Consider the following 25,863-nt stretch of genomic DNA (forward strand, 5'->3'; position numbering starts at 1 on the left):
AAACATACACCGGGATCCCGGGATCCCGGTTTAGAAACCCTACTACCATCCCTGAAAATAGTTGCACTTATTTAAGAACTACCCTGTATAACTACGGACTAATATAGTTTTTAGCAGATAAAAATTTAGCCAAACCAAACAAAATGTCTGTCTTCCAGTAATACACATTTTATGTATAATATTCTTGGAGGTAACAAAGTACAACTTTTTCAAAATAATACCAATCGTATATAAATCAGCACAGCACATGTTCGATTTCTTTTTAAAGGCGACTAAATTAAGTTTTTCTTAGATTTATGTAAATAGTAATAAGGTCTATTTTTATTTTCTATTTCGTTTATATTAGTTAAGCTAATATATCTATACATTTTAAAAACTTACAGAATATAGAAATATTTTTTTAAGGAATGATGGTATTTTTATGTTGCCTGACTAATTCATTCAATAGATTCAATCGAATTTTCTACAAGTTTTAATTAATACGTTAACTATACAAGTATCAATATTTGTTAAATGTCAACATAGTTATTATTTCCTTTATGATTAATAATTGGATCGTACCTCCGATACTGTGCAAACTCTAATAACAACTACAAATATTCGTAACGTAATATAACTTTATTGTATTTACCATCCACAAGCAAACAATCCTAAGACTTCAACACATTTTATATTCGCCATCTCTCTCTCTTTATCTCCAGCTAGCTTAAAATGTGTCTTTTTGGTGTTCAAAGCCCAATCTTTAAAATACCGAGCCGATTTCGTCTCATATAGGCAAAAGCCATCTGTGTTGGGAAACGGAAACGGAAGAGATGAATGATGAACCGGAACGTATGTCAAAAAGCAAGAAAAGAAGACAGAGAAGAAGAAATGTTCTTAACAGAAGCACTTCACATGAAAATCGGAGTTGTGCTGTTGTGAAAGACCTGACCCAAGAAACCATTGCGGAAAATCCAGAGGAGTCCACCAATGAACAAGAAATAGTATTATCGCCTCAAGAAGAACCTCATAAGAACATCGAAAGCCTTAAACTAAAAAGAATTGAACATAAATATAAAGTGGAATCTCCAAAAGAACTTAAAATAGATGAAAAGGTCAAGTCTAAAGACAAGAAACTGATGGTAAAAAGTAAAAGTTTGGATGATGACGACTACCTAAAAATTCAAGAATTATCGGAAGTTAGTGAGAGTGAAGATTCCAAACCACACCCATTAAATGTCGTTATATCAGAAGCGTCGTCGGACGAAAATTTATTGGACGATTCCGATTCCGATACTCGTAAAAGTAATCGAACTACACTTAGTTCAATTTCGTTAATACTAAATGACGACAATCATATAGAATCTAAATCAAACATTAGTCCTGAAGAGGAACAAAAACTGAGAACATTTTTAGGCGAACTGAACTTAATTGATACACCCGAAGACTCGGCGAAAGATTTACTAGATCGAACTAGTCCATCTACGGATTCTTCAAAACACAAAAAAATCCAAACGCGTAAAGAATTAGAACAATATTTTATGCCCATAGCACAGAATCCGCGGTTTTTAGATGCAATATCGGAAGAAACTAGCGACATAAGCGACAAAGAATGTCAAACTAATGCGCAGGTAGATAAGAATCCTAAACAAGGTACTCCAGAACAAGACGAGAGACAAAAACCCCCTCCTATACCCCCAAGAAGAAATAGAAGTAAACTACTAAAAAGAAACATAAATCAATCTGAATTGTCAAGTGCAATTTTAGTAGAAACTAAAATTTTAGAACCTCTCAAACCACAAGAAACTGATGATGAAGATACATTGATCTGTAATACAACAACTTTACCAGAAAGTTTTGAAAACGCCGAGAGAGTTTATATAAGTGAGTCAAGTGATTCCTCATTATCTGGTAATGAACAGATCGAAGAAAATGGTACACTAAGTGTTGAAAAAGTAGATAAACCTGATCGTATAGAAAATAATGACACTCATACAAATGAGTGCTCTGAAGAAGAAACAGAAACAAAAACAGAAAGTAAAACAGTTACAAATCAAAATACCGAATTAAAAAACGATGAAGTAAATAAATATTCTAGTGACATTTTGGAAATAGATGCCAATGAATCTAATACAACCAATTATTCTAGCCAACTTACCTGTACAACAAAAATATCTAGAAATCAAGAAATCAATAACACCATTTATGACAAAAGTCCTGTCAATTCGGCCCCTTCTTTAAAAGTGGTGCCACCTCTATCTCAGGAAAGTAATAACAATAATAATGCTAAAGAAGTCAAATCAAATAATGGTAGTGTATTAAAACAAATATTATTCGATTATACTAAGCCTTCGAATGTACTAACGCAAAAAGAGCCTGACTCTCTATTTAAAGCTCTAAATAACCATAGTGTACAAGTATTTAGAAACGAAAGTCATTCAGAACAAAATAGTGATATATCTTTTACTAAAAGCACTTGTGATTCAGAACCTAGTAAGGTAATGAACTTAACTACATTAAATGAAGACAGGTATTTAAAACAAGGAGATTTGGAAAAAGACAAAGTTGTAATTAACACAAATAATCAAAGTGGCAACATCAAAGTAAATCATGAACTTGTAAAACAAAAATATGTAGATCAATCTACAGAAGTAAAATTAAGAAGTAAATTTAATACCATAGAAAATAAATTGGATGAAAATGTACTGAAACATGTAATGATGGGCTCAAAAGACTCCAATAAGACTGATAGTGAAAAATTGTTAGAGTTTGAAAGCATATGTAAAATTAATTCAGAATTAAAAAGTAAAATAAGTAAACAAGAATCTTTTGGATCTGTGAAAAAACAGACCATCGAAGAAAAATTAAAGAAAGACATTGAAAAGGCAAAATTAAAAGAAGAACCATTGCCTACAACAAATTTGGTTCAAAAAAGAGTGAAGGAGTTTTCTCAAGAACATAATGGTAATATTGTATTTGATGATAGTCTTACAGAAAAGGAAACTGAAATTTATGAGAATGGAAAGTTAAATGAAAAAAATAATAAACTTAACGGAACTTCTAATTTAGTGAAATCTAGAACAACAATGTTTTCTGAAGTTGAAAAAGTAGTAAACGAACACATATCTGATAACAGTGTGCTTAAGAAACTGTTAATACCTAAAGGTATAAGTATACAACAAAACGTGAATGAAATACAAATAAAAGATCTGGTAAACGAAAAAATAGATCTATCTAGTGACATATTAATTCCTGTCCAAATTGAAAAATCTCCAACCCAGCTAAAAACAAATAAAGAGGTTATTATACCAGTAGAACTAGAACAAGAAGTTCAAACTGAAACTAAATTTGATAAACCAAAGCTAAAAAATGAAGATATAATACGACCACTATCGCAAAATTCGTATATAGAAAAATGTAATACTAACACAGGATATAATATTGATACTAGATATAAAAAGTTTAAAGAAACCAGTAAATCTCTAGAAGATCTTTCACTAATTAGCAAATGCATTGAAGAAAATAATAGACTACCCATAAATAGTAATAAAAATAATAATGTGCTGTCTCCAAGATCAGAAAATACAAAATTTGTTCAAACTAAAGAAACAATAATTCCTGTTCAAACTGAACCAACCTTGAATCAACAAAAAAATAAAAACGAAATTATGATACCAATAAAATTGGAACAGGAGTCTAAAGCTCAAAGTGATCTTAATAATCAGTTACATAAAGAAAACAAAATTCCGTCAATATTTGAAAATAATTATTGTACTCAGAAATGTAATAATCACGTCGAGAAGGATCTTGATATCGGATATAAACATTTTAAAAATGTCAGTAAATCAGTGGAGAACCTTTCAACAAGTAATAAATATTTGGAGGAAAGTAATAAATTAACACGAAAATATGTCTCAAATCAAAATATAGCAAATGACACCGATGCAACTAAAAAATGCGTAAAGGAAGTTATTATACCAATTAAAATAGAAGAACCAGTAAAACAAATAAACACCGACCAATGTAATGGTAGTATTAGATGCAAAGAAACTATTATACCGATAACAACTGAAACAAACATAGATAAAAATCGACAAGAAGGAAATAGAAAGAATATACAAACTAAAGAATATATAATACCTATTAAAACTGAAAATAATTTAGAGAAAGATAAAAACCTGCCAATAAAAACTGGAAAAGATTCAACCACAAAATTGCCAAAGGAAGAAGTTCTCGCCGCTACAAAAACCGAAATTAAAACTTCGATTGAAACTAAATTTAATAAAGAAAAAACAGATACAAAAGAAATTATAGTTCCTATTTATATAGAAGAACCCACTAAGGCTGATGCTGTTGTGCCATCAGATGATAATTATAAACCTTCTAAAAATATTACAAAAAGTCAGAATGATGAAAGTATTCCTGAAAATAATGAAACCATACACGACAATATTTTAAGTCCTCCACGTAGGGATTCGGTAAGCAGCGACAGCTCAGGTGAAAGTTCCAGATGTACCGCAAAATACAATCCTACATCTTCTATTGGAGACGTAAGTTCTATAACAAAAGACGAAGAAAGCGATGAGGTCAAACGTTATTACGAACCGTTACCGCTAAGAAGTCTCGTTTTGAATTTCTTAATATCTCAACCCTTTGGAGAAGAGATTCTTAAAGAATTGGCGGAGGTATCAAAATCTATTGAAAATTATACTAACAAACTACCTTTCATTTTCAATCATTCGGAAATTTATGATAAAGGTAACAATGTTTCAGTCATGCCTAGTAGATGGTATACTCAGAAGGATCTTCATCACAACGAGAATCAGGAGAATAACAGAAAATATGTAGAGCACCAAGAACATTTCTATATGCGAAGAACCAACGACGAAGGTGATCGGGATGAATATTCACGCGAAAATGAAGTTATGAGTCCAAACAGACTTTTGACCATAATAAAAGAAGAATCTAGCGAAGCCGAATCTTCTCGTGAGTTCGAGCCTTTCGAAGACGATTCTCGCAAAAGACTACAAGCTAAAAACTTAAGCGAATGGCTGACATTGGCCAGAAATAAGAGTAAGAGCACTTCGCATCTCGACTCGATCAGCATACCTATAAATAGCCTACGCCGAACGTTTAGCGGCCGCGAACAGCTGAAACATTCAAACGCCCGCCGTAATTCTTTACCGCAAGAAATTTACGAACGCCAACTACGACAAATCATGGAGAAAGAGATGGAGATCCAGCGCGAATTGGAGAAATTGGAAGACGAAAAACGTAAAATTCAGGCTGAACTCGCGCCGAGCAAACAGAAGGAATTCCAAGTAGACGATTTCTATGTATCGAAAAAAGGAGATTTTGCTGAAATTCGGGAAGAGAACGAACCAAAGACCAGGCCGGCTTCCATGCCGGTGTTTCCAACGGAATTCTTCAGGCAACAAATGTACGACGAGTACATGAACAAGTTCACCGAAAGACAGGAAAGAAAGCAGCAAAAAGTCATCAAGATTTCCTCCAGCAATGATCTCAAAGAGAACGATGAACCGCTGGCCAAAGAAATAATTCACCCCATCGAGCTAGAGCAAGAATTCATGGATAAAGTTAAGGCAAAGCATCTCGGTCGAAGTAGGGATAACAGTAAGCCCCGTGAATCTCATAAAGAACCAAACAATTCCGTCAATAAAAGAAACATTAGTGATAACCCAACTAGTGACGAAAATGATGAACCACCTGTTATTGTTCTGGATCGAGATCAAGTCAAAACTGTGGACGCACTACCCAAACACCTACAAGAATTCGTCGATGAAATATCCAGTTACCAGGATGACAGTAAGTTATGTGTGTAAATGTGATGTTTATTTTGAATTTATATAACGTTTGTATTTTTAAACTAATTTGTCCATGTGTTTTTAAAATATACAATTTTTTGATCCTAACATGTATTCTGTGAATACTAACATATGTTAAAATTTGTCTTAGTATGAGTACAGGTTCAGATATATTAAACCGATCTTTATGTTGGAGTGTCGCAGTCTTTTATATCTAAGTTTAATAATTTTGTAGGTAAGATGTTATTATTCCAGTATTTTACACATTTAATAAAATAATTAAACAAACAATTAAATGTTAATAAATAGCAGTGAAATATATTTTATGTTATATATATATATTATTTAAGATTTAATGATCCAACGATTTGTGTACAATACAACCCAAACTATAACTCATGAAAAAACTTTTGTATCCCACCTCTGAATACGTAGTAAACATAAAGTGTCGTATAATAACTAGAATATTGTTAATATTAATTTGGAATAGAACTTACAGTTTTAGTTATTTCTGTGTAGACGTAAATACGAGTATATCGCACAGATGTAACCAAATGCTGTTGTATCCCACCTCTGAATACCATACAGTATTTTAATGATATGATAATGAATTAGTTATGCAGAAACTAGGTTAGAATAATAGTGCTCCAACTGGCATTTTAACTTTTATATGTTGAAATCATATACGGAAATACGTTAGTTATTCCCCGAAATGCCTAGTCGTTTCATGTATTGCCTGTTGTTTACAGTCATTACAAACAAGGTACCGATCGAAAGTATTCGATTAGTACATTGTTTGATTGTGGATCTCAGTCATTTCATGTAAAAACGAAATTAACTGAGTGGAATGCTGTAATTAATTGAATAATTTCAGTTACCCTGTTTGACGGTTTTAGTCAATGAATATATTTATTGCTTACTTATATTCAATTTTATTGCTTACTTATATTCAATGAATTTTATATGGATATAGACACGACACAACATTTAAATTTATTTTTCAATAAACTGGGTGAATATTATTTAAATAAAAATAAGAAATAGCCATGGAACGTAGCGGAATTGACGTTCTATATGTTTTCAAGCATAACGTCACGTTTAACACGTTTTAAAATATAATATTATATTTTAATTTTTGCAGAAAATACTTTGTGCACAAATTTTCTCTTATGAAATATAAACACTATGTACAGGGTGGTTCCTCAAATTTGGATTCTATTCATTTTATTATTAGAGATAGAAAAAATATATAGATTTATGACAATTTTGTCTTTTCAATTCAATTTATCTTAAACTTTTGTTTTTCGTTCTCAGTTTGTAACTTTTTCTGTTTTATGAATTATATGTTCTGTATTTATTTTTCGTTTGGTATAATCTGTGGGTATAATACACATATTAAGCCGTTTCGAGATTAAATTTAACTAACCTCCAATTTCAAAATATCCAATTTTCTGTCACAAAATACTGAAACCTAGAAACATTTTGATGTATTTTTTTATCTTAAATACCATATTTACGAAAAATGCCTTACTTTGATACACTAAAAAGTATCACTGCACAACACAAACGGTCAAACAGGGTAACTTAAATCATTTAGTTAATTACAGCATTTCACTGAAATATTCCATCATTGCAGGGAATGACTGAGTTCGACAGTCAAACAATGTACCAATTGAATAGTTACGCTGTTTACCGGTAATACGCGAATTGACTAGAAATTTTAGGGAATAAGGATAAAGTCGATAGAGGCCGACATAAGCTTGATTTTCATGCATCCGTTATACGTTGATACGATGGTCCGACGGTGCTCTAATTGGTCATAGCGTTTTCGCGCCACTTTTCATCCGTAAATATTTTACTTCAGCCCGTCAACGGACCCGTTCATACGATAACGGACGTTTTGATACTTTTTTGACAAATTTAATCTAACCTTAATAAAAATATAAATAAAATAGCAAAATCGTTATGGAAACGAAAGTATAAAATGACACCAACGTATATCCGATAAACGGAGGCATGAAAATGCAATAAATTTAAAAACTGCGTTATTTTCTAACCAATCAAAGTCTTTAAATTCTACCAACAAAATTAATATCGTATCGACGTATTGTTGGACAACGGATGCATGAAAATCAAGCTATATACAGGATGGTCCGAACTGCATTCCGGAAAATTCGGCAGCATATTCTGCAGATAAAAATAAGTAAAAAAGTTTGTATAAATGTATGTCCTAAAATGCTTAGTTTCGGAGATACATTGCGTAGAAGTTTCATTTTTATTTCGATTTTTTCTAAATAACTTCTGAAGTAACCTCAATATTTGGATGAAAATTATTATTTGTGAGTTTTCTGACATAAGAAATTTGATTTTCGTGTCAATATCACTCATATTTGTAGGGAGTGCCACCTATATGTGTTTTAGCTGTTTTGAAAGGTAATAACTTTTCATCCGTATCCGTATAAAACTTCTGAGTGAAAAAATATACATTTTCATGATTTTTTTGCGTAAAAAATATCTCTTAGTAAAAATCGCTACGAGCAACCGTTCTCAAGATATTTAGAATGGAAATAGTTAATACATGTCACTATTGATAAAACATAAACATGTTGAGTAGATAGTTATTTGACTAAAATGATAAATTTGGGAACTTTCTATTTTTTTAAATTAATCATAAATTTTTCTTTAAAAAATGATGATAAAACAGTACTGAGGCTGCGGTTGGTTCCTTGTGAAACATCGTTGAAATATTAGTATTTTAATAAAACACGCTTTAAGATGTATCAAAAATTTTTTAATAAGAGTAACTTTAACTCTACATATGTTTCGGCTTGTTATGCCTGTTTCAAGAGTTTTTTAAAAACTGTTTTTAAAGAACAGAATGAAACTGTTTTTAAAAAAACTCTTTAAAAAGGCCTAACAAGCCGAAACATATAAATATGTAGAGTTAATGTTACTCTTATTAAAAAATTTTTGATACATCTAAAAGCGTGTTTTATTAAAACACTAATTTGATGATCAAATAGTTTCTGTTGAACTTTGGACACTAAAACATTTCAAATTTATGATATTTTTTTATCTGCAGAATATGCTGCAGTTTCCGGAATACAGTTCGGACCACTCTGTATATTACTAGTTATTATCAAGTAAAAACAACAACTATTGTGAAATATTCTTAACCTCCGTATATAATATGCGAATAGCTGGGAAGATAGCAAACCTCCAACAGGAGACGCACTGGAATAAGAAGAGCTATGAAATACTGTCTTATTCTAATTTGTTCTATTTCAATTCTGTCTAAACGAATTAAAATGTCGCTGTTAATATGTTGTTTTTATATTTAGCAACAAATAGAAACGGATGAAATATGTATTAAAAATGTAGTTTGAAAAAAAAACAATGAAGGTTAGTTTCTGTTCCAAATACGAGTTTTTCTGTCGCGTTTTCTAAAAGTATGCAGGAAAAGACGGATGGTCGATGGAAAATTGACGTTTTCGTTCTGGCACATCGGACACTAATTAGGCATCGCGGGAAAACACAATGCTGGAACCGGCTGTTTTGCAACGGATAGAGAATACACGTAGCGCGGCAGGCCGTATTAACCTAAATTTAACGGTTTAAATTTAGAAACGGCGAGGCCTTCGAAAAATATAACGATCATTTGAAATATTACGTCATTATGATTAATTTTAGGTTTCCGTATCAAAAACAACATCCACACACTCACAAACGTACATACGGCAGATGATCGAGACTCATTTGAGACCGATTCACCATTTAATCGATTCAATGAAAAATACAATTCAGGTTCAGGTTTAGATACAACTTTTATTATTATGCTCTTTTTGCTGGTTTGGAAGGGGTAGAAAATGGTGAATTATCGAATAAAATTTCTTGAATGACATTGTCTTTCTTTTCTTGAAAAGAATTCTAGGATTATCGCCACTAGAAGAAAATCTATATAATAAAAATAGTATATTATTCAACGAGCATATAATGGTGGCTGTTATTCACGCGGATGAAGTTTATGACACGAGCCGCAGGCGAAAAAAAGAACAATTGATTTTTTTTAATCACTAAATATGAATGTTACTTTTTTTTGTCTATTTAAATAAAACTCTTTTCTCATTTTTTTATATATGCATCTGCATTTTTATTAAGTATTCCTTTAGATTAAATTTCTCATTCTGATAATCAATTCTGGGATCCCGGAATTATAGGTTCCGATATTTCAAAAGGGGATCCGGACCCCGAAAATTGGATTTCATCACATTCTTGTGACATGAGCACTTTAAACAAACACACACAAATAAATATAAACAAGAACGCAATCTACAATTTTTTTCATATATTGTTGTTTTACCTCGTCAGATTTATACTGACAAAAAAGAGTTAATTTAATGATTAGTAAAGATATTTGTCAACATTGTTATGGACCGGCTAACAACATAAACGTTACACAAACAATTTTATTTCTTCTTATCAAATCTATTTTAGACAAAGGTTCAAAGAATCATATTTTCTATTAAAAATGAGCTGAACATTTAACCAGAAATTGGTGTAAGCCAAGAATTTTAACTGGTACTTTTTGCATCTATAAGTACAGATTAAAATTACGTATATATTTAACGATAAAGCAGAAGTATTATTTTCCAAATGTTGGCTTAGAACGGTTGTATTGAAAATTTAATATGGCGATACATTTTAGTGAACCATAACAATCAAGTGCTACGATTGACTTGGTTGAAGAAGTACATATTTACATTTATGTTGTTCTTATATGAAATCTTTTGAAAAGGAATCTTTCGACAATTGCATTGTCGGAATAGTACTTATTATTGATGAAATAATGAAAATATGAAAAAAGAAAGCAAATACAGGTCGATCATATACATATATGTACCGGTTTAAATAAAAAATAATATTTATTATCTAACATTTCCAAAAGCTACAAAAATTTTTGGACCGCGCGGTATAACAGACCACACACATGTTTAATTTATAAATACTTAATCTTAGGCACATCTAAAGCTGTAACGCTGGCGCTCTGTACGAAAAAATGTTGTAAAGAGGCTCGAAGAGTACACAAAGCCTTATCTAGAAACAAGTCCCAAAAGGAATACAGTCTTTTACATGAAATAGACGCCTCATTAACTGTGGCAAAGGGATTTTTATTTAAAAAAGGTTTGTCAGTTTAAAAGTGAATAATACATATATCTACGGAGAATGTTCATCCATGTTTTTGTTATAATGTATATGTGTGTATATATTATTTAACATTGCATATATAAATCATTTGTATCTCATTATATGTTTACCTGTTCATCAGGTATTATATTTGTTAAATATCAAATTGTTAGTTAATATACACTCAGAGATGTGGCTTATTTTAAATTATCTTGTATCTAATATAAGTACGTAATGTAAGTACCTATTTGCAGTACAGATACTTATATCTGAATTTCTAATCAATTTAAGTTCTGTACGAAATAGCATCTTCACTGATAATAACTTCAACATACCGGGTCGTTGGAAACAGGAAATCCCATACAAATTTGGAACTGTTCAAATGTTGACTCCCCTATTAATTTTATAGCAAAGTCATAAATAAATGTTCTAAAGGTTTATGTATGGTAAATACACATGCCAAATTTGAACAATATTGGACCAGGTGCTTTTGAGTAATTTAAAAAAGATTGCATCTATTTTTAAATTAAAGCCGAACAGGTAACAATCAAACACCAGTCAAAATCTGACATACATCAGGTTTACAAACTATGATTTTGTCATTGTCAAAACTAATTTGATTTTAATATTCGGGAGAAATAAACCGAAACAAGTCACATACACTATCTAAGCTATTTCTCTACTGCCATTTGATCATGCTCACTTTTTCTTTATGTGTATAACAATAAATTTTTACTAGTATTGCATATTAAAATTAAGTTACGTTTGAAAATTATGTTGATTACTTAAGGTATGTCGGTTTTTGACTGGTGTTTGATTGTTACCTATTCAGTTTTAATTTAAAAATCGATTCAATTTTTTTCAAATTACTCAAAATCGGCTTGTTCAAAATTGTTCAAATTTGGCACGTGTATTTACCAAACGTAGACCTTAAAAAATATATTTATGACTTCGCTATAAAATCAATAGGGGAGCCAATATCTGGACAGTTCAAAATTTGCATTCCTACTATAATTTTTTTTTGTATACCTACTATAAATTTTATATTGAAAAACTATATAATAACTTACTCTTTCCTTTTTTGGTACTTAACCCATAGGAAAATAAAACACTAATTCACCACAATACACCAAAACACTCTATTTTTGCACTGGGCGCGTGTTTCGCTAACTAGCATATGATTAAGACCAAGTTTTAATCATCTGCTGATGATGCTAATATAGTTAGAGAAACGCGCCTCCAGTGCAAAAACAAAGTATTTTTTGGTGAATTAGTGTTTTATTTTGCTGTTAATTATTATTATTAGAATTAGTATTTATATATAGCACCAAAATTTCCAACCCTCAGCTGTAAACTTAATCAATATTTTAGGGTTAATGTTAGATTTTTTATTTTTTATTTTGCAAATAGTAAAGTCATCTCATAGACAACGGGTTCGTTTAAAAACTAAAAGTTATCTAAAGAAATCTATCTTCCTGAATTATATTAACCCATTGCCTATTTTTACAGTTTGGTAGTCCGCACTCAAATAACAAAATGGAGCTATCGTCTTAGAAATAGTAGTATTCAAATAGTTCTCTTTGACATTTACGACTAAAATTTAATATTTAATTTTTTATAGTATGTAGTTGTTGCTAATGCGTATTAAGCACATTAATGAAGGAATTGTAGAACTAGTCTTTGTGTTTTATAATGGAAAAAAGTGACAATGGCAAAATTGAAGTTATTTTTATTTCTCTGGTGAATAAAACTTATTTTTTAGGAAAACAAAATAGTTTTCCTAATTTTTTGGTTCTTCCGTATTTTTATGATTAATGGAAACACATGGATTTTTTATAGCGGGTGGTGCATCGTCGTTGGGAGTGTCAACATGCTTTAAGTTTTCAACCTATGATTTTGTGAATGTGAAATTGTATTTTCTATATGGGAGTTATCAACAAGTTTTTAATTACAAAACCTGCACTTCAGGAACACTAACCGTAGATACTGGTCTTAAATTGATGCCAAATTTCTTAAATTAATTAAAATCGTCTTCTCCAAAATTGTTCAAATTTGGCACGTGTAGCGTGTGTTCAACATACTCAGACCTTTAAAAACCTAATCACAACTTTGCTGTAAAATGAAGAGGGGAGCCAATATTTGGACAGTTTAAACATTGCATGGGATTTCTTCTTCTATGTTTCGAACGACGATGTACCATTCAGTATAAAATTTTGAGAATTCAAATACAGTGCCATATGATAAATCAAGTGACGAGCAAAATTCTTAAATGTACCTTCCGCTATATCAGTAAAAATTAAGACTTTCTCTAAAAAATAGTATTTATAGCTCTAATAATTTACTATAACAATAAATACAGTTACGGCAATTTTAGCAGTAAGCAATGCAAAGATAATTCAGAATAAAAAATAACTACTAAACTACAAACACTATTAAATATAGCTCAAGGGCTTTATTTTTTCCGGCATTCTATTTATAGATCAAAAATTGCACTAATTTAACAATTACGGCACATAAACTGCAGTCGTCTATTTTAAATTCGCACACCTCTCTAAACTCCCACACCTAGCAATAAATAATATTTTCTTTTATGAGTTCAAAAAAAAACAAATTAAGAAAATTTAACTAAAATCTAAAAATAAGTCTACAATTTTTTTCTCGATGATAAAAAATAGCCTCTTTTTAATTAAAAAAAATAATAAAACTAAAAAAAAATAAAATATCTTATTATACATAGTTGGCAAACAATGTATGTTTCAAATATGTATTGGCAATTTTATTGCATGATAATTTTTAAACAATTGGATCGTAAAGAAATTATTTATAAACAATTTAGTTTTACAGTTATTTACAATGTAATCTTTAACAGATATCAAAAATGAATACAATATAATAAAATAAGTAATATTATAAAAAGAAAAATTATATAAAAGTATGTTACATTATCTTTAAAATGCCCACTGAACGTTCTCACTGAATATATCCTCGATGTTATAAAATCCACAGGCAAAATGAAAATAAATAGAAGTTGTTTAATGAATCTAACTGTCAATCAGCACATTAACGAGAAATTACTTTGTCAAACCAGATATCGGGTCGTCGAAATTAGAAAAATTACGTATTTAATACGGGGGGAGTTAGAAAATTGCGATTGACTTACCTTGTATATATTTTATGATTATAGCCGGTAACCCATATTGAAGACACACCGCATTAGAGATAATTTAAAGCAACTGAGGATAAGAAAATATTTTAATCTTTGTTTTGCATAAATGGAAAATATTATGTGCTCAATCTGTACAATATAACGAAAATCTCTACAATAATCATATCTACTCTCTAATTTCTGATCCTCTGTTATTCCTCAAAACACAAATTTTGTTGATTTACGAAACATTTATCGCAGAAATGATTATTATATCTTCACTATTTGGACCGTATCTTTAGATAAAGCCTAAGTTCATACCTCAGCCTATTCAAGCCGAAGCCGTTGTTCTTCAGCTTCCCAATGATACCAACATAATTAAAAAAAATAATATAAAATACACGAAAAAGGATTTTATATAGCTGTTTTTACAATGTCGTCATTATTATCATAGTTCTCAGCTTATTCAACCATTTCCAATTATGGTGTAGCCGTGTAGCCTCCCTTACATACTCTCTTTGTAGTTGGGCCCATTGTTGCCTATTTGCTGTCCTTCATTCACGCAGTTGTGCAGCTCTGAACTGTTCAAGAACGCGATACTCTCACTCCATTCAATTGAGTCATAAAGTTCCAGAACTGTTCCGCGCCATATGAAGGCACCAGGCTATTGCGCACAGCTCCTTCCAGAACTGTTCTCGTGTAGCCCAGAGCGTAAAGCACTGGAACTGGAAGTTCGCGAATGGAGGACAGCAATTGTTGGCTATGCAGGCCCAAGTTATTATTGCTAATTTCCTGATATCATGGTCCCATCTCAGATTCGGTCTTCCTCTAGGTCTCTTAATTCCTCGTGAGTACCATGCTGTTATTTTTGTGGTCCATCTATATCCTGCCCATTGCCATTTGTGGAACTTGACTCTGTGGATGATATCTATTACCTGTGTTTTCCGTCGTATCCACTCTATTCTTTTACGGTCTCTCGTGGTCATTCCCAGCATATTTCGCTCCATCCAGCGTTGTGCGACTTGCTGTTTCCTTATGATGTCTGTTTTAAGTGTCCAAGTTTCGCATGCATAGGACATGACTGGTAGTACACATTGGTCGAATGTTTTCTTAAATAATAATTTACTATTATATTATTACTATTATAAATACTTTAACAGAATTCACTCTCTTCAATTTTAATTTAAATTAATCAAGTGAAAGAGCATCAAAACTGCTATACAGAACTTACTGGGTAATACCACTAGAAATAGTGTCAAACATTCATTGACGAAAATATAATTTTGAATTACAGCTCAATATGAACACTTTTTCAAAAAAAACATCACATGGTTGGGACTAAGATCAAAATAAATGTACAGAAATTGTATTAGGAGTAAAAAGAGAGCTCCAATAAACATTCTGTGCCAATTTTTGATGATGCTTATACAGAGCACAAGAAATCGCATTTAGAGGAATGAAATTTAAGACATGCTACCTATTACTATTTACTGCTATGTGGCCAAAGCTCTAACTTAAAATTGTCGGATTAACAATACTATGAAGCTCAATACATGGAGGAATAAGAGTGGGGAGGCGCTACAGCTGTGTGCGAAAAGAGGTCCACCCAGCCGCCAGCCATATTTGATAGTGGTTCGTTTTTGTTATTTGTGAATTTTTCCCAAAATGTAATGTTTTTCATCGATAATTTGAGTGTTTTCTGTTTCAAAAACAATAAAAACCATGGTGTCGTGTGCTGACGCAATTTCAGGAGCAAGAAAGGTATCGACTCGAAGAAACTCACCGGAGTAACATTTCACAGGTAATGTAAACAATGTATAGGTCGGTGATGACCGAATTGACGAATGAACATTAATTATTATTTTATGCCTATTTTAAGTTTGGTGGAATCATGCTAAGTAAATTTGTTCATTGCGATACACACGATTAATATTACACAATGATATTACATTAGCTCAAGGCAAATTTTAACCGTTGTTTGCATTTATATTTGAAATTTTACCTAATCCGGTCCTGTCCAAGTGGTTTACTTTTGCCCCCGCTCAAACAACAAAAGTGACACCATTTTTATCCTACAGAAATACGTGTAGTAGCATATCCCCCTCTAATTCCTCCGTGAGCTCAACAGGACGACAATGAAAGATGCAGTTCACAAATCTGGAGGGTAAACAGTGGGCCTAGATTGTAGATTCTATTTGGGAGGTCCGGTCCCCTCTTTCTTGAGTTATCTAAGGGCAGGGACACTACAGTCTCGGGGCTTTGACAAATGCCAGTATCTGAGACGGTTTTACAAAAGTGAGTTCTCCATCTCCGATATCAGTCGTACCAAGGTTTATGGCACGAATGGTTGTCGTTTCGACGCCCTCGGTGATGAGGTGTTCTGGTGTTTTTCAATTTTCCCCACAGAATATTTATTCGCCGTTGTTTCTTAGTTTCAATCTACTGAGGTGTTCATTGAGAAGACAATGTCCTGTTAAAAATCCCGTGACAACCCCGTTTTCTTAAATCAAGGAAAATTGTTAATTTTTTTCGGTTGTAGGTACTAATATCCTAAGAGAGTAGGCCTTAGAAGACCATCTATCGGGGAAGTCTTAGTGAATAGTCGAATCCTACACCCCAAATTGTAGTATAACTAAAAAATGGAGTTCGTAAATGGACTTCCTTCGTAATACCAATTCATTAATACTTCATCCACAATAAAAACAGCAATTGAATGATAAAGCTTAATTTTTGGTCTAGTAAAAATCAGTACTCGCTGGCTTCAACATTAAGGATAATATAATAACTGCAAATCCTTACATCAATGCACTTTTCTACTTGTCCCCGTATCTACCACCTAAAGCCAAGATCCATCTAAATCGGTCTCCCGGTGTTTCTCGGCGACCGACGGCTGCCAACCGACGCTGTTGCGTACCGACGCTCGTCGCGACGCTTTTCAGCCGCTCGCATTTCGGCGTCGACGTTTCGACATCCCGCGATATTTAGCTGTTTTTGTTGCCCGTAGTTCTTGTTTTCTTTGCCGCGAATGAAAGGAAATACGACAGTTTCCGGTGTGGCGGCAAGCGGAGGAAAGATGTGGTGAAAATGGTTCCGTTGGAACAAGAAGAAATGTACTATTAAGTGATTTTTATTTCGATGAAGAAGTGCTGAATCCGAACAAGAGATGAAAGCTCCTGTACCTCATTTTAGAGCAACTACTTCTACGCCGAGTAGGTAGCAATATATAATAGACTCAGTGTTTCAGTTTTTGGATGCACTGCTCCTGGAATGAGAATTGAGTGCTTTGTTTTTAAAATTGGAATAACTGTTATGTTTTCAATGTCAAATCAATTCTAGTATTTATTCCTATTATTTTCAATACTTTCATTTCATTATCTTTCTAAACTAACTTCATATGGAAAAACAGTTTGCCTTTTCAGTGAACCGGTAACAACTTAGGTTAGAATATTTAGATTTAGAGCAGCCTAAATGTTACACTTTAAATTCGACTACACACACTCTAAAGTAATAAATTAATGTAATATGTATTCACAGTATATTCACACTCAGTAGAGTAAGAATTATTATAAATTATTTTTTTAGTGCAGGTGGGGAAAGAATTTATAATTTTCTTAATTTAATTGAGGAGCAGACTTTCTAGATGCATTTTGTCCATGTTTTCGAATTTTGCCAAACAAGGAAAAACTGACACGCTTTTTGAAAGGAACTTACCGAAAAATTAGTATACTTCAAAAATAAATGAAAAAACTATTGACTGTCCTTTAGACGTGAAATTTCTTTAATTTTTCTGCTACCGTATTCCCGTCCTTATCCGATCTTATTCTGCGTCCGTATTCCCAAAAACATGGTTCCCAATCGTAGTTTCATTCAATATTTTAAGTAGTATTATTCAAAAAATAGAGAAGTCACAGTACAAAAAAAAACTATTCGTCTGGCAATGACAAGCAAACGGCAGTATGTCCGCAGCAGGGGCGGGCACAAAATTTTTTAGGGGGAGGGCAAATAAAAAGTATAATCTAGAATTTTTAGGGTGCCATTTTTAACCCAAAAGCCTAATAATTTAACCCAATTTATAGATTTGGGGGGGGGGGCTAGGCTCCATGGGCCCCCTCTGTATCAGCCACTGGTCCACAGCACACAAGGACATATTTCTGTTTGTTTGTCTACCGCCAATGGACATACAGCACACAGAAAGTCTGAGGTATTTTCGCCGTTTAATTCGAATGGGATAAAATGTATTTAACACGTCTGTCGTTTTTGGCATCATATTGTAACTCTGTGTATGTAGTTTACAATTCCACCTTTGGTTGAAAATCTTAAAAAATGGACAAAAATGGCATTTAATAAGTCTATTCTTCTATTATCTTTTTAATTTAACTAGTTTCCTTTTATGTATATACGTACTTGTAAAAATATATTATATTGTTTCATAACATCACCATCATCATTATCATTGTATATCTTTCTTAGACAAACAAAATAGTTGGGAGATACTCCAAGATAATATATTTTTAATTTGGGAAAAAATTGGAATAAACTACTACAATTAATTTTTATTTTTAACTGAAATGTATACATATTCTAATCTATTATCCTATTATATAATGTGATGAATTAAATCATCTAAATCAATTAATTAAATATGTAATTATATTAATGAAGCTCTATTAGCGTACATTCAATATACCGGGTGGTGTATCGGCGTTAGAAACAGGAAATCCCATGCTAATTTTGAACTGTTCAATTATTGGATACCCTGTTGATTTGAATGCATATAGGTATGCTAAATTTACACAATTTTGGACAAGTCATTTTTAACTAATTTAAGAAAATCTGCATTTCTTTAACTAATTTAAGAAAATATAATAATAGCTCCCGTATATAGCGTTTAACGCCTTGGGAGTAGCAAGGTACAGCTTGCCATACTAGAGCCGTTCGGTATACAAGGAGGGTAATGTGGCTAGCACTACGCTTCAACCGCCTATTATTACCTCAGGATTGTAAATCCCAAGTACTCATTTAAGGCTGAGTCGACCTAGGTACCCAAACTATTTTTATTTTAATAAAAATACTCGGCTGATGAAATGCCGGGTGTGGGATTCGAACCCACTACCTTGAGATTGGTAGACGAGAGCCTGTACCTCTACGCCACCGGGCACCTATAACTTAAGGAAATCTGCATTTATTTTTCAATTAAAACTGAACATGTAACAATGCAAAACCAGTCAAATGGCAACATACCTTAAGTTGTCATTGTCAAATGTAATTTGTTGTGCTGTCTACATTATGCACTACCTTATAGAACCTACGGGTTGCGTATTTCCATAATATACCATGTAGGTCTCTAAGTCCCGCCCCCAAGCTTAGTTCAGCAGTGAAGATGACTCTCACGCAGTATAGAATGGAATTGGGAAATGCGCCAAAATCGGGTATAGTTCGTAGTCGCATTACTGGCGTAACCTTTCATAGTATAAACAGTAATATTCATTTATTTAAAATAGTATATATCTATTATTTATCATTGTATTAAAAACATGATTACAAATATAAAACAAACAACAGTTTTTGTTTAAGTGTCTTAGATTTTAATGAAATTAATCATTAAAATATAAGACACTTAAACAAAAAATAATAAAAAACATTGCTATTTCCTGTTAAACTGCAATGCTCAGCTTTAATTACAAGTATTAAAATACCAATGTCCTTTGGCATTTGGTGTATTTTCGGTGATGTTTATGCTCAAGCACCATTTTTTCTTTTTTATTCTGTTCTCTTCCGATGGCCTGCCTGATGAGCCTTTCTTGTGAGCGCGACCAAAGCTCTTTAGGATCAAGCTCTTGGTTGCACTTTAAAATACTTGTTTTTTTACAGTTTATTGTAGTATTTCTGAGAATTGTTTTTAACTGTCGCTGTGTATTAACATTTATGATGTGACCATATTATTAAACCGTGTTAATATTTCTAGCTTTTGATTATACATATATAATAGTTCTAAAAGCCTAAAAGGCTCATGGCTTGACTGGTTATCTTTCTCCATTTGTTTCTGTCTTTTGCCTTTATTCTCCATCCATCCACTCTTATCCTTCTCAAGTCCATTTCTACATCCTTTTTCTACCTGATTCTCGGTCTACCCCTCCTTCTCTTTCCACCTATTTCACCTATTGTTATCATACTAGGAATTCTTGCTTCAGCCATTCTTTCAATGTGTCCCAGCCATGTCAGTCTTTGTGCTCTTGCTTCTCCCGTTATACTCTGAGCCCGATATAGTTGATTTAATTCTTCATTTGTTCTTCTGGTCCATATGTTGTCTATCTTCTTTCCTCCAAAAATCTTCCTCACCATTTTTCTTTCCCAAATTTGTAGCCTCGAATTTTCCGTTGCACTGAACGTCCACGTTTCACGTGCACTATTGGTCGTATCATTGTTTGGTACATTCTGATTTTTAAACTTCTAGAAATGTTCTTACTCTTAATAATTTTCTGTAGTGCCCTGACGCATCTATTTCCTGCCATTATTTTTTGAGTTACATTTGGATTCCTTAGAAATACGGCTCCTAGATATGTGAATGTATCTACTTCTTCAAACTTGTATCGTTTACCTCTCTCAGAATTAATTTGTAGACATCATAACTCTCCGCTTGTATTTCTCTAAGGGTAAATATTGGGTCAACAGTACCTTTCCTAAATCCACATTGGTACTCTCCAATTTTCTCATCAACATCCTCCACTAATATTTCTTTTACATATGTTGCCAGTACTTTATACACTACATTTAGGAGAGAACCTCTGTAGTTTTGACACTCCCTCTTATCTTCCTTCTTATGTAAATTGCAGATTATTGTTTCTTTCTACACTTTTGGTATTTCTTCTTTCTCCCATACGTCTTTCAGTAGTTCCTGGATGTGTCCTATCAACACTGATAGCTTTTGATTACTTTTTTATTTCTGTATTAAACCTAATATTTTTTCCATATTTGTTTTCAATAAAACATGCTGAGGTTCAAAACTATCTTCCCTAGTAGTAGCGTTACTTACAGCACTATTTTTTGGTAAATTGCCAGTTGTTGACTCTTGTGAAGCTGATGCACTCTAAAAATCTAGAATTATGATTATCTATGTATTATATTTTTAACATAATCTCTAACATACTGTATCCTAATGCATCTAATGCTTGTTTACAATTCGCAATGATCGCAAACTGCAAGAAGTGACTAAGAATTACGTGAGCACGTAATTTATATCCCGTTGTAACGCTGAGAAGCCTACTCCATACTATACCGCATTTGACGCATTATCCTATTTCATTCTATACCGCGTTAGAGACATCTTCAATGCTGAAATAAGCTTGGAGGCGGGGCTTAGAGACCCTATGCTTTCTACATGGTATATTATGGAAATACGCCTACGGGTTACTGTCTCCGAAATGGCATTTTTGTAATTTAAAACTGGTTCGAATGAGAAACTGGTTCTGATTCAAAACCCTAATTTTTAGAAAATAAAGTTTGACATTGACAAAATTATAAGATAACTTAAGGTACGTTGGCATTTGCCTCGTTTTGCATTATTACCTGTTCCGAAATTGTTCAAATTTGGCATGTGTGTTCAGTATACGCAGACCATTAAAAAACTTCGCTGTAAAATTAACAGGGAAGCCAATATCTGGACAGTTCAAAGTTTGCATGCGATTTACTATGTTTCTATCGACGATTTCTATCGTTTTCTATGTTTCTACATAGAAAATTACGTCTCTATTTACTTTTATTGCTTTATTACCTTAGAACTATACAATACTGCCAAAAGGTGACTAATTACACGCATATTTTAAAGTATTAAACAATACTAAATAGAACATAAAATTATTATGTGTGTATCATAAAACAGAACCCATTTCATTTTCCACAAACTATTTTTATACGAAATTATTTTGAATATGTCACGTTTCCAAATTTTCGTATACTTTTGAAACGGCCTGGAAAACAATAAAGTTGGAAAATCTTTTTGGCAAACTAAAAATATCTTGCAATTTAAAAATCGTTAAAAATTATAGATTTATGGTATCAGATATACAGTATGTCTCCGATGGTGATTTTTGTTTTATAAAACAAGATCTAGATTGGGTATTTTAAAAAATAACATAATTATTTAAGAAACAAGATATTTTTTGTAATATGGCATTTATTATACTAAAAATTTCACTAATCGATATCGTGAAATTTAAAACGGATGTTTTCAATTCATTAACGATTTAAAATTAGGATTTTGTTATTTCTCAAGGTTGGAATGGCCGTTAACAATTTTAATGAAATTTATAAAGCAACTTGCAGATTTCTTTAGAATCTGAAATTATCTATAAATACTCTCGCACATGTAGATTTGCCGCGCAATCGCAAATAACTAATAACGATAACGAGTCTTTCATTACTGCTTAATTTTGATATTTTTATTAAAAGTTTTTTTTTATTTTTTTGATTTTTTGCCGATTTAAACATTTAGTTCTAATTTTAGCCACTAGATTTGCTACTATGGTTTTACCCATACTCATGTTTATGAATTTTCCTTTTTTCTGACAAAACACGTTACTCATCACTTAACGTATACTAATATAGGCTTGGTGCATTTCAGTTGATTTTAACAAATTCCGACCGCCGCACTCTCTACGGAAAAAATCTGAAATTATCAATATATAGCTCACGTGATAGCCGTCATGTTGATCGCATTAAAATAATATTGAAATCGTGGTTTTGTCATAATATTTAAGTATTTTAGTTTTTTTGCTAGTGTAGTTATGGAAACTATAAAACACTCAGTTACGAGGTTTGTGTGATGTAACGCTGTTTCGGGTAGTAAAAAATAAGTGAAAAAGAATTCGAACTAGGCGTCGCGTCGTGTGTTGTTGTAACAATTTCTAATGTTAATAAAACTTCAGAAAAAATGTTAACACGTAAAGGAGAGCGTAATGAGGGCGTTGTTAGGTACAATAACATTCAATAACTCAACTTTCCCGGATATTCAACTCTCCCGAAACAACATTTTATAGCTTCGTAGTTTCTCACCCCGATTTGATTAAAAGTAAAAATGGATTCAAGCAGTTCGACAAAACAAGTGAGTAAACAAAGTGCTCGTTACATAATCAAAAAATGAAATAGACATCTATACTAATATATAAAATCCTTAAGTGACTGACATACTCATTAATCACGATCCTGCTCAAATCACTCAACGCAAGAAGCTCAATTTTGGCATACAGGTTGATTCTAGGGTGTAGAGGTTCGATAAGAAGAGATTTTTCGAAATTACAGTTCCAAGAGGGTGAAACCACCCCTCATATATTACAATATTTTTTTATTTAAAAAACGGTCAAGTTTCTGAAAAAACGCTTAAACACGTATATTTTATTTTGTTTTTTTACATATTTTAAGATTTTTTAAAAATGTATACAGGGTGTTTCGAAAAATCTGGTCATTGATTAATCACGATCCTGCTTAAAGCGCTTGACGTAAAAAGCTAATTTTTGGAAAACAGATTGGCTTTAGGGTGTAGAGGTTCGATAAGAAGGGATTTTTCGAAACTCGAATTCTAAGGGGGTGAAACTATCCCTCACATATTAAAATATTTTTTATTTAAAAACCGGTGAGCTTTTCGGAAAAACTCTTAAACGCGTATATTTTATTTTGTTGTTTTACATATTTTAAGATTTTTTTATAAATTTATACAGGGTGCTTCATAAAATATGACCATTGAGTAATCACGATTCTGCTAAAACTGCTTGAGGTTTAAAGCTGATTTTTGGTAAATGGATTGACTGTGAAGTGTAGAGGTTCGATAAGGAGGGGTTTCTCGAATCTCAAATTCCAAGAGGATGAAAACGCCCCTCAAATATTACAATATTTGCTATTTAAAAAACGGTTAGTCTTTCGGGAAAACGCTTTGACAAGCATAATTTATTTGGTTTTTTACTTTTTTGAAATTTTGAATTTTTTTAAAAAATCATACAGGGTGAAGTTGAGTAATTTCTTAACCACGATTCTGCTTAAACTGCTTGACGAAAAAAGCTTATTTTTGGCAAACAGATTTTTCGAAAGTCAAATTCCAACGAGATGAAACTACCCCTCAAATATTACCAAGTTATATAATGATATCGCCATATTGTATTTTCTCATGCTGACATAAAGGTGAGAAAATTTTATCCAGTTTGTATGTTAATGGAAATGCTTGCTTTGCTTTATCATCACCATTACAAATGATTAATTCGACGCGAAGTCGCTGGTACACGCTAGTATTCTTTGAGAGAATGAAATATAATTGATTTTAATGGTATACTTTTTTAATCAACTAGCGATTAAATGTTTTATGAACATCTTCTAAAATTATAATTATGTACCTTTAAAAAGTTTCTTTATAGCCAAAATAGCTCCAATTATGCCCCACTAGCAAACCCGGTGATAAAACTATGCTCGCTACCGTAGTCGAACTCATCAATTTTTTTTTAACTGGAATAATAAATTATAATGCAAGTTAGACCTTCTGAGGATATCAAAATATTTACCTTTTTATTTTTTTGTTTAGAATTTCCACAAATTATACTTTCTAACACTTTTAGAATAATTATTTACTATTTTTATTCTTTTACTCGCCATTTAAACCCGTATATTTGTATGTATTCGTTATTTACGATATTCTCCGGCGGTGGCAGCATCGGCGGAGAATGCACCAAGCCTTTAACATAAAATATTCACACCACATTTAATAATCTCGGTGGTCTCGATTGTTCTTGTGCAATAAGTTCAATAATGTAACCATACAATTTTTAAAATGTTCAATGCAAGAACTTGCCATCCAATATTAGCACAATCAAAACCTCAGTTGCTTTTTATTATCACGTTTAAACTTTTTTTTCAATTTGCCTGACAAGGAGAGCCTGATGTTTCACTAAAAGATATCAATATCAATTTTTTTAAAATACTAATTTCCTACTATTTGCCAAATATCAATCTTTTTGAAAGTGTATTTTTTAAAATATCACACCTGATGGTGTTTATTTTAGACACATCTAATCTATTGTTCAATGATCTCTGACCGATGCCAAAAACTAATTTAGTGAGAGACATCCTCTCAATAAAATATGACACAACCACGAATTAAAAATAAATTAATCGAAAAGCTAATGTAAACATCAGTCAGAATACATTAATATCTTTTTTAACTTAGAGAAACTTTCACAGATATCAATGGAAAAAAATGAATTTTAATATTAGAAAAAACAAATAGATAAATTAAGTAATTCAATAAATTTTAAATCTATCTGCTTCTATGATTTTATGAAGAGTATTTGACACGCATCAGAAGATGGTTATGAAAGGCGTTTTCTTTCATGAGCTTTTCTGTGACTGAAAAGCCCGATACGTGATGTTATGTTTCTTCCGCACGCCGGACATTCAAAAATCTCATTACTTTGCCTTTTTACTTTTTGGTTGTCGTTGTTAACTGAGTTTTGATTGATTCATTCATTTCCATTGCCTTCTATTATGCTCTGCTTCCTCCATTTTTCGGAAAACATCCTTGTACCTGTTGAGTTGTCCACCACGTTTCCTCCTATCCATCTACAATCTCACCGTAAAGAAGAGCTTTTGGTAGGCGGTTTTCTTGCATCCTGTATACGGGATCAGTCCATCTTAACCGGGATTTAGTAATCATGACTTCAGCGCTCTTACAGCTAGTTTTTTCAAGGAATT

General features: G+C 32.1%; 1 protein-coding gene across 3 annotated transcripts in view; it reads left to right on the plus strand.

Annotated features, from left to right (window-relative positions):
- Nucleotides 1–25,863, plus strand: part of LOC115880570 — a 185,298-nt gene that overhangs the window by 43,710 nt on the left and 115,725 nt on the right. For all 3 annotated transcript variants that reach the window (XM_030897825.1, XM_030897826.1, XM_030897827.1), the window contains exon 4: nt 775–5,805. In XM_030897825.1, the coding sequence (XP_030753685.1) occupies nt 775–5,805 (5,031 nt within the window). The remainder of the gene's footprint in view (nt 1–774; nt 5,806–25,863) is intronic.

The sequence above is a fragment of the Sitophilus oryzae genome, unplaced genomic scaffold (assembly GCF_002938485.1).
Source record: "Sitophilus oryzae breed Bouriz unplaced genomic scaffold, Soryzae_2.0 scaffold_1637_pilon_pilon, whole genome shotgun sequence".
Lineage (NCBI taxonomy): Eukaryota > Metazoa > Arthropoda > Insecta > Coleoptera > Curculionidae > Sitophilus > Sitophilus oryzae.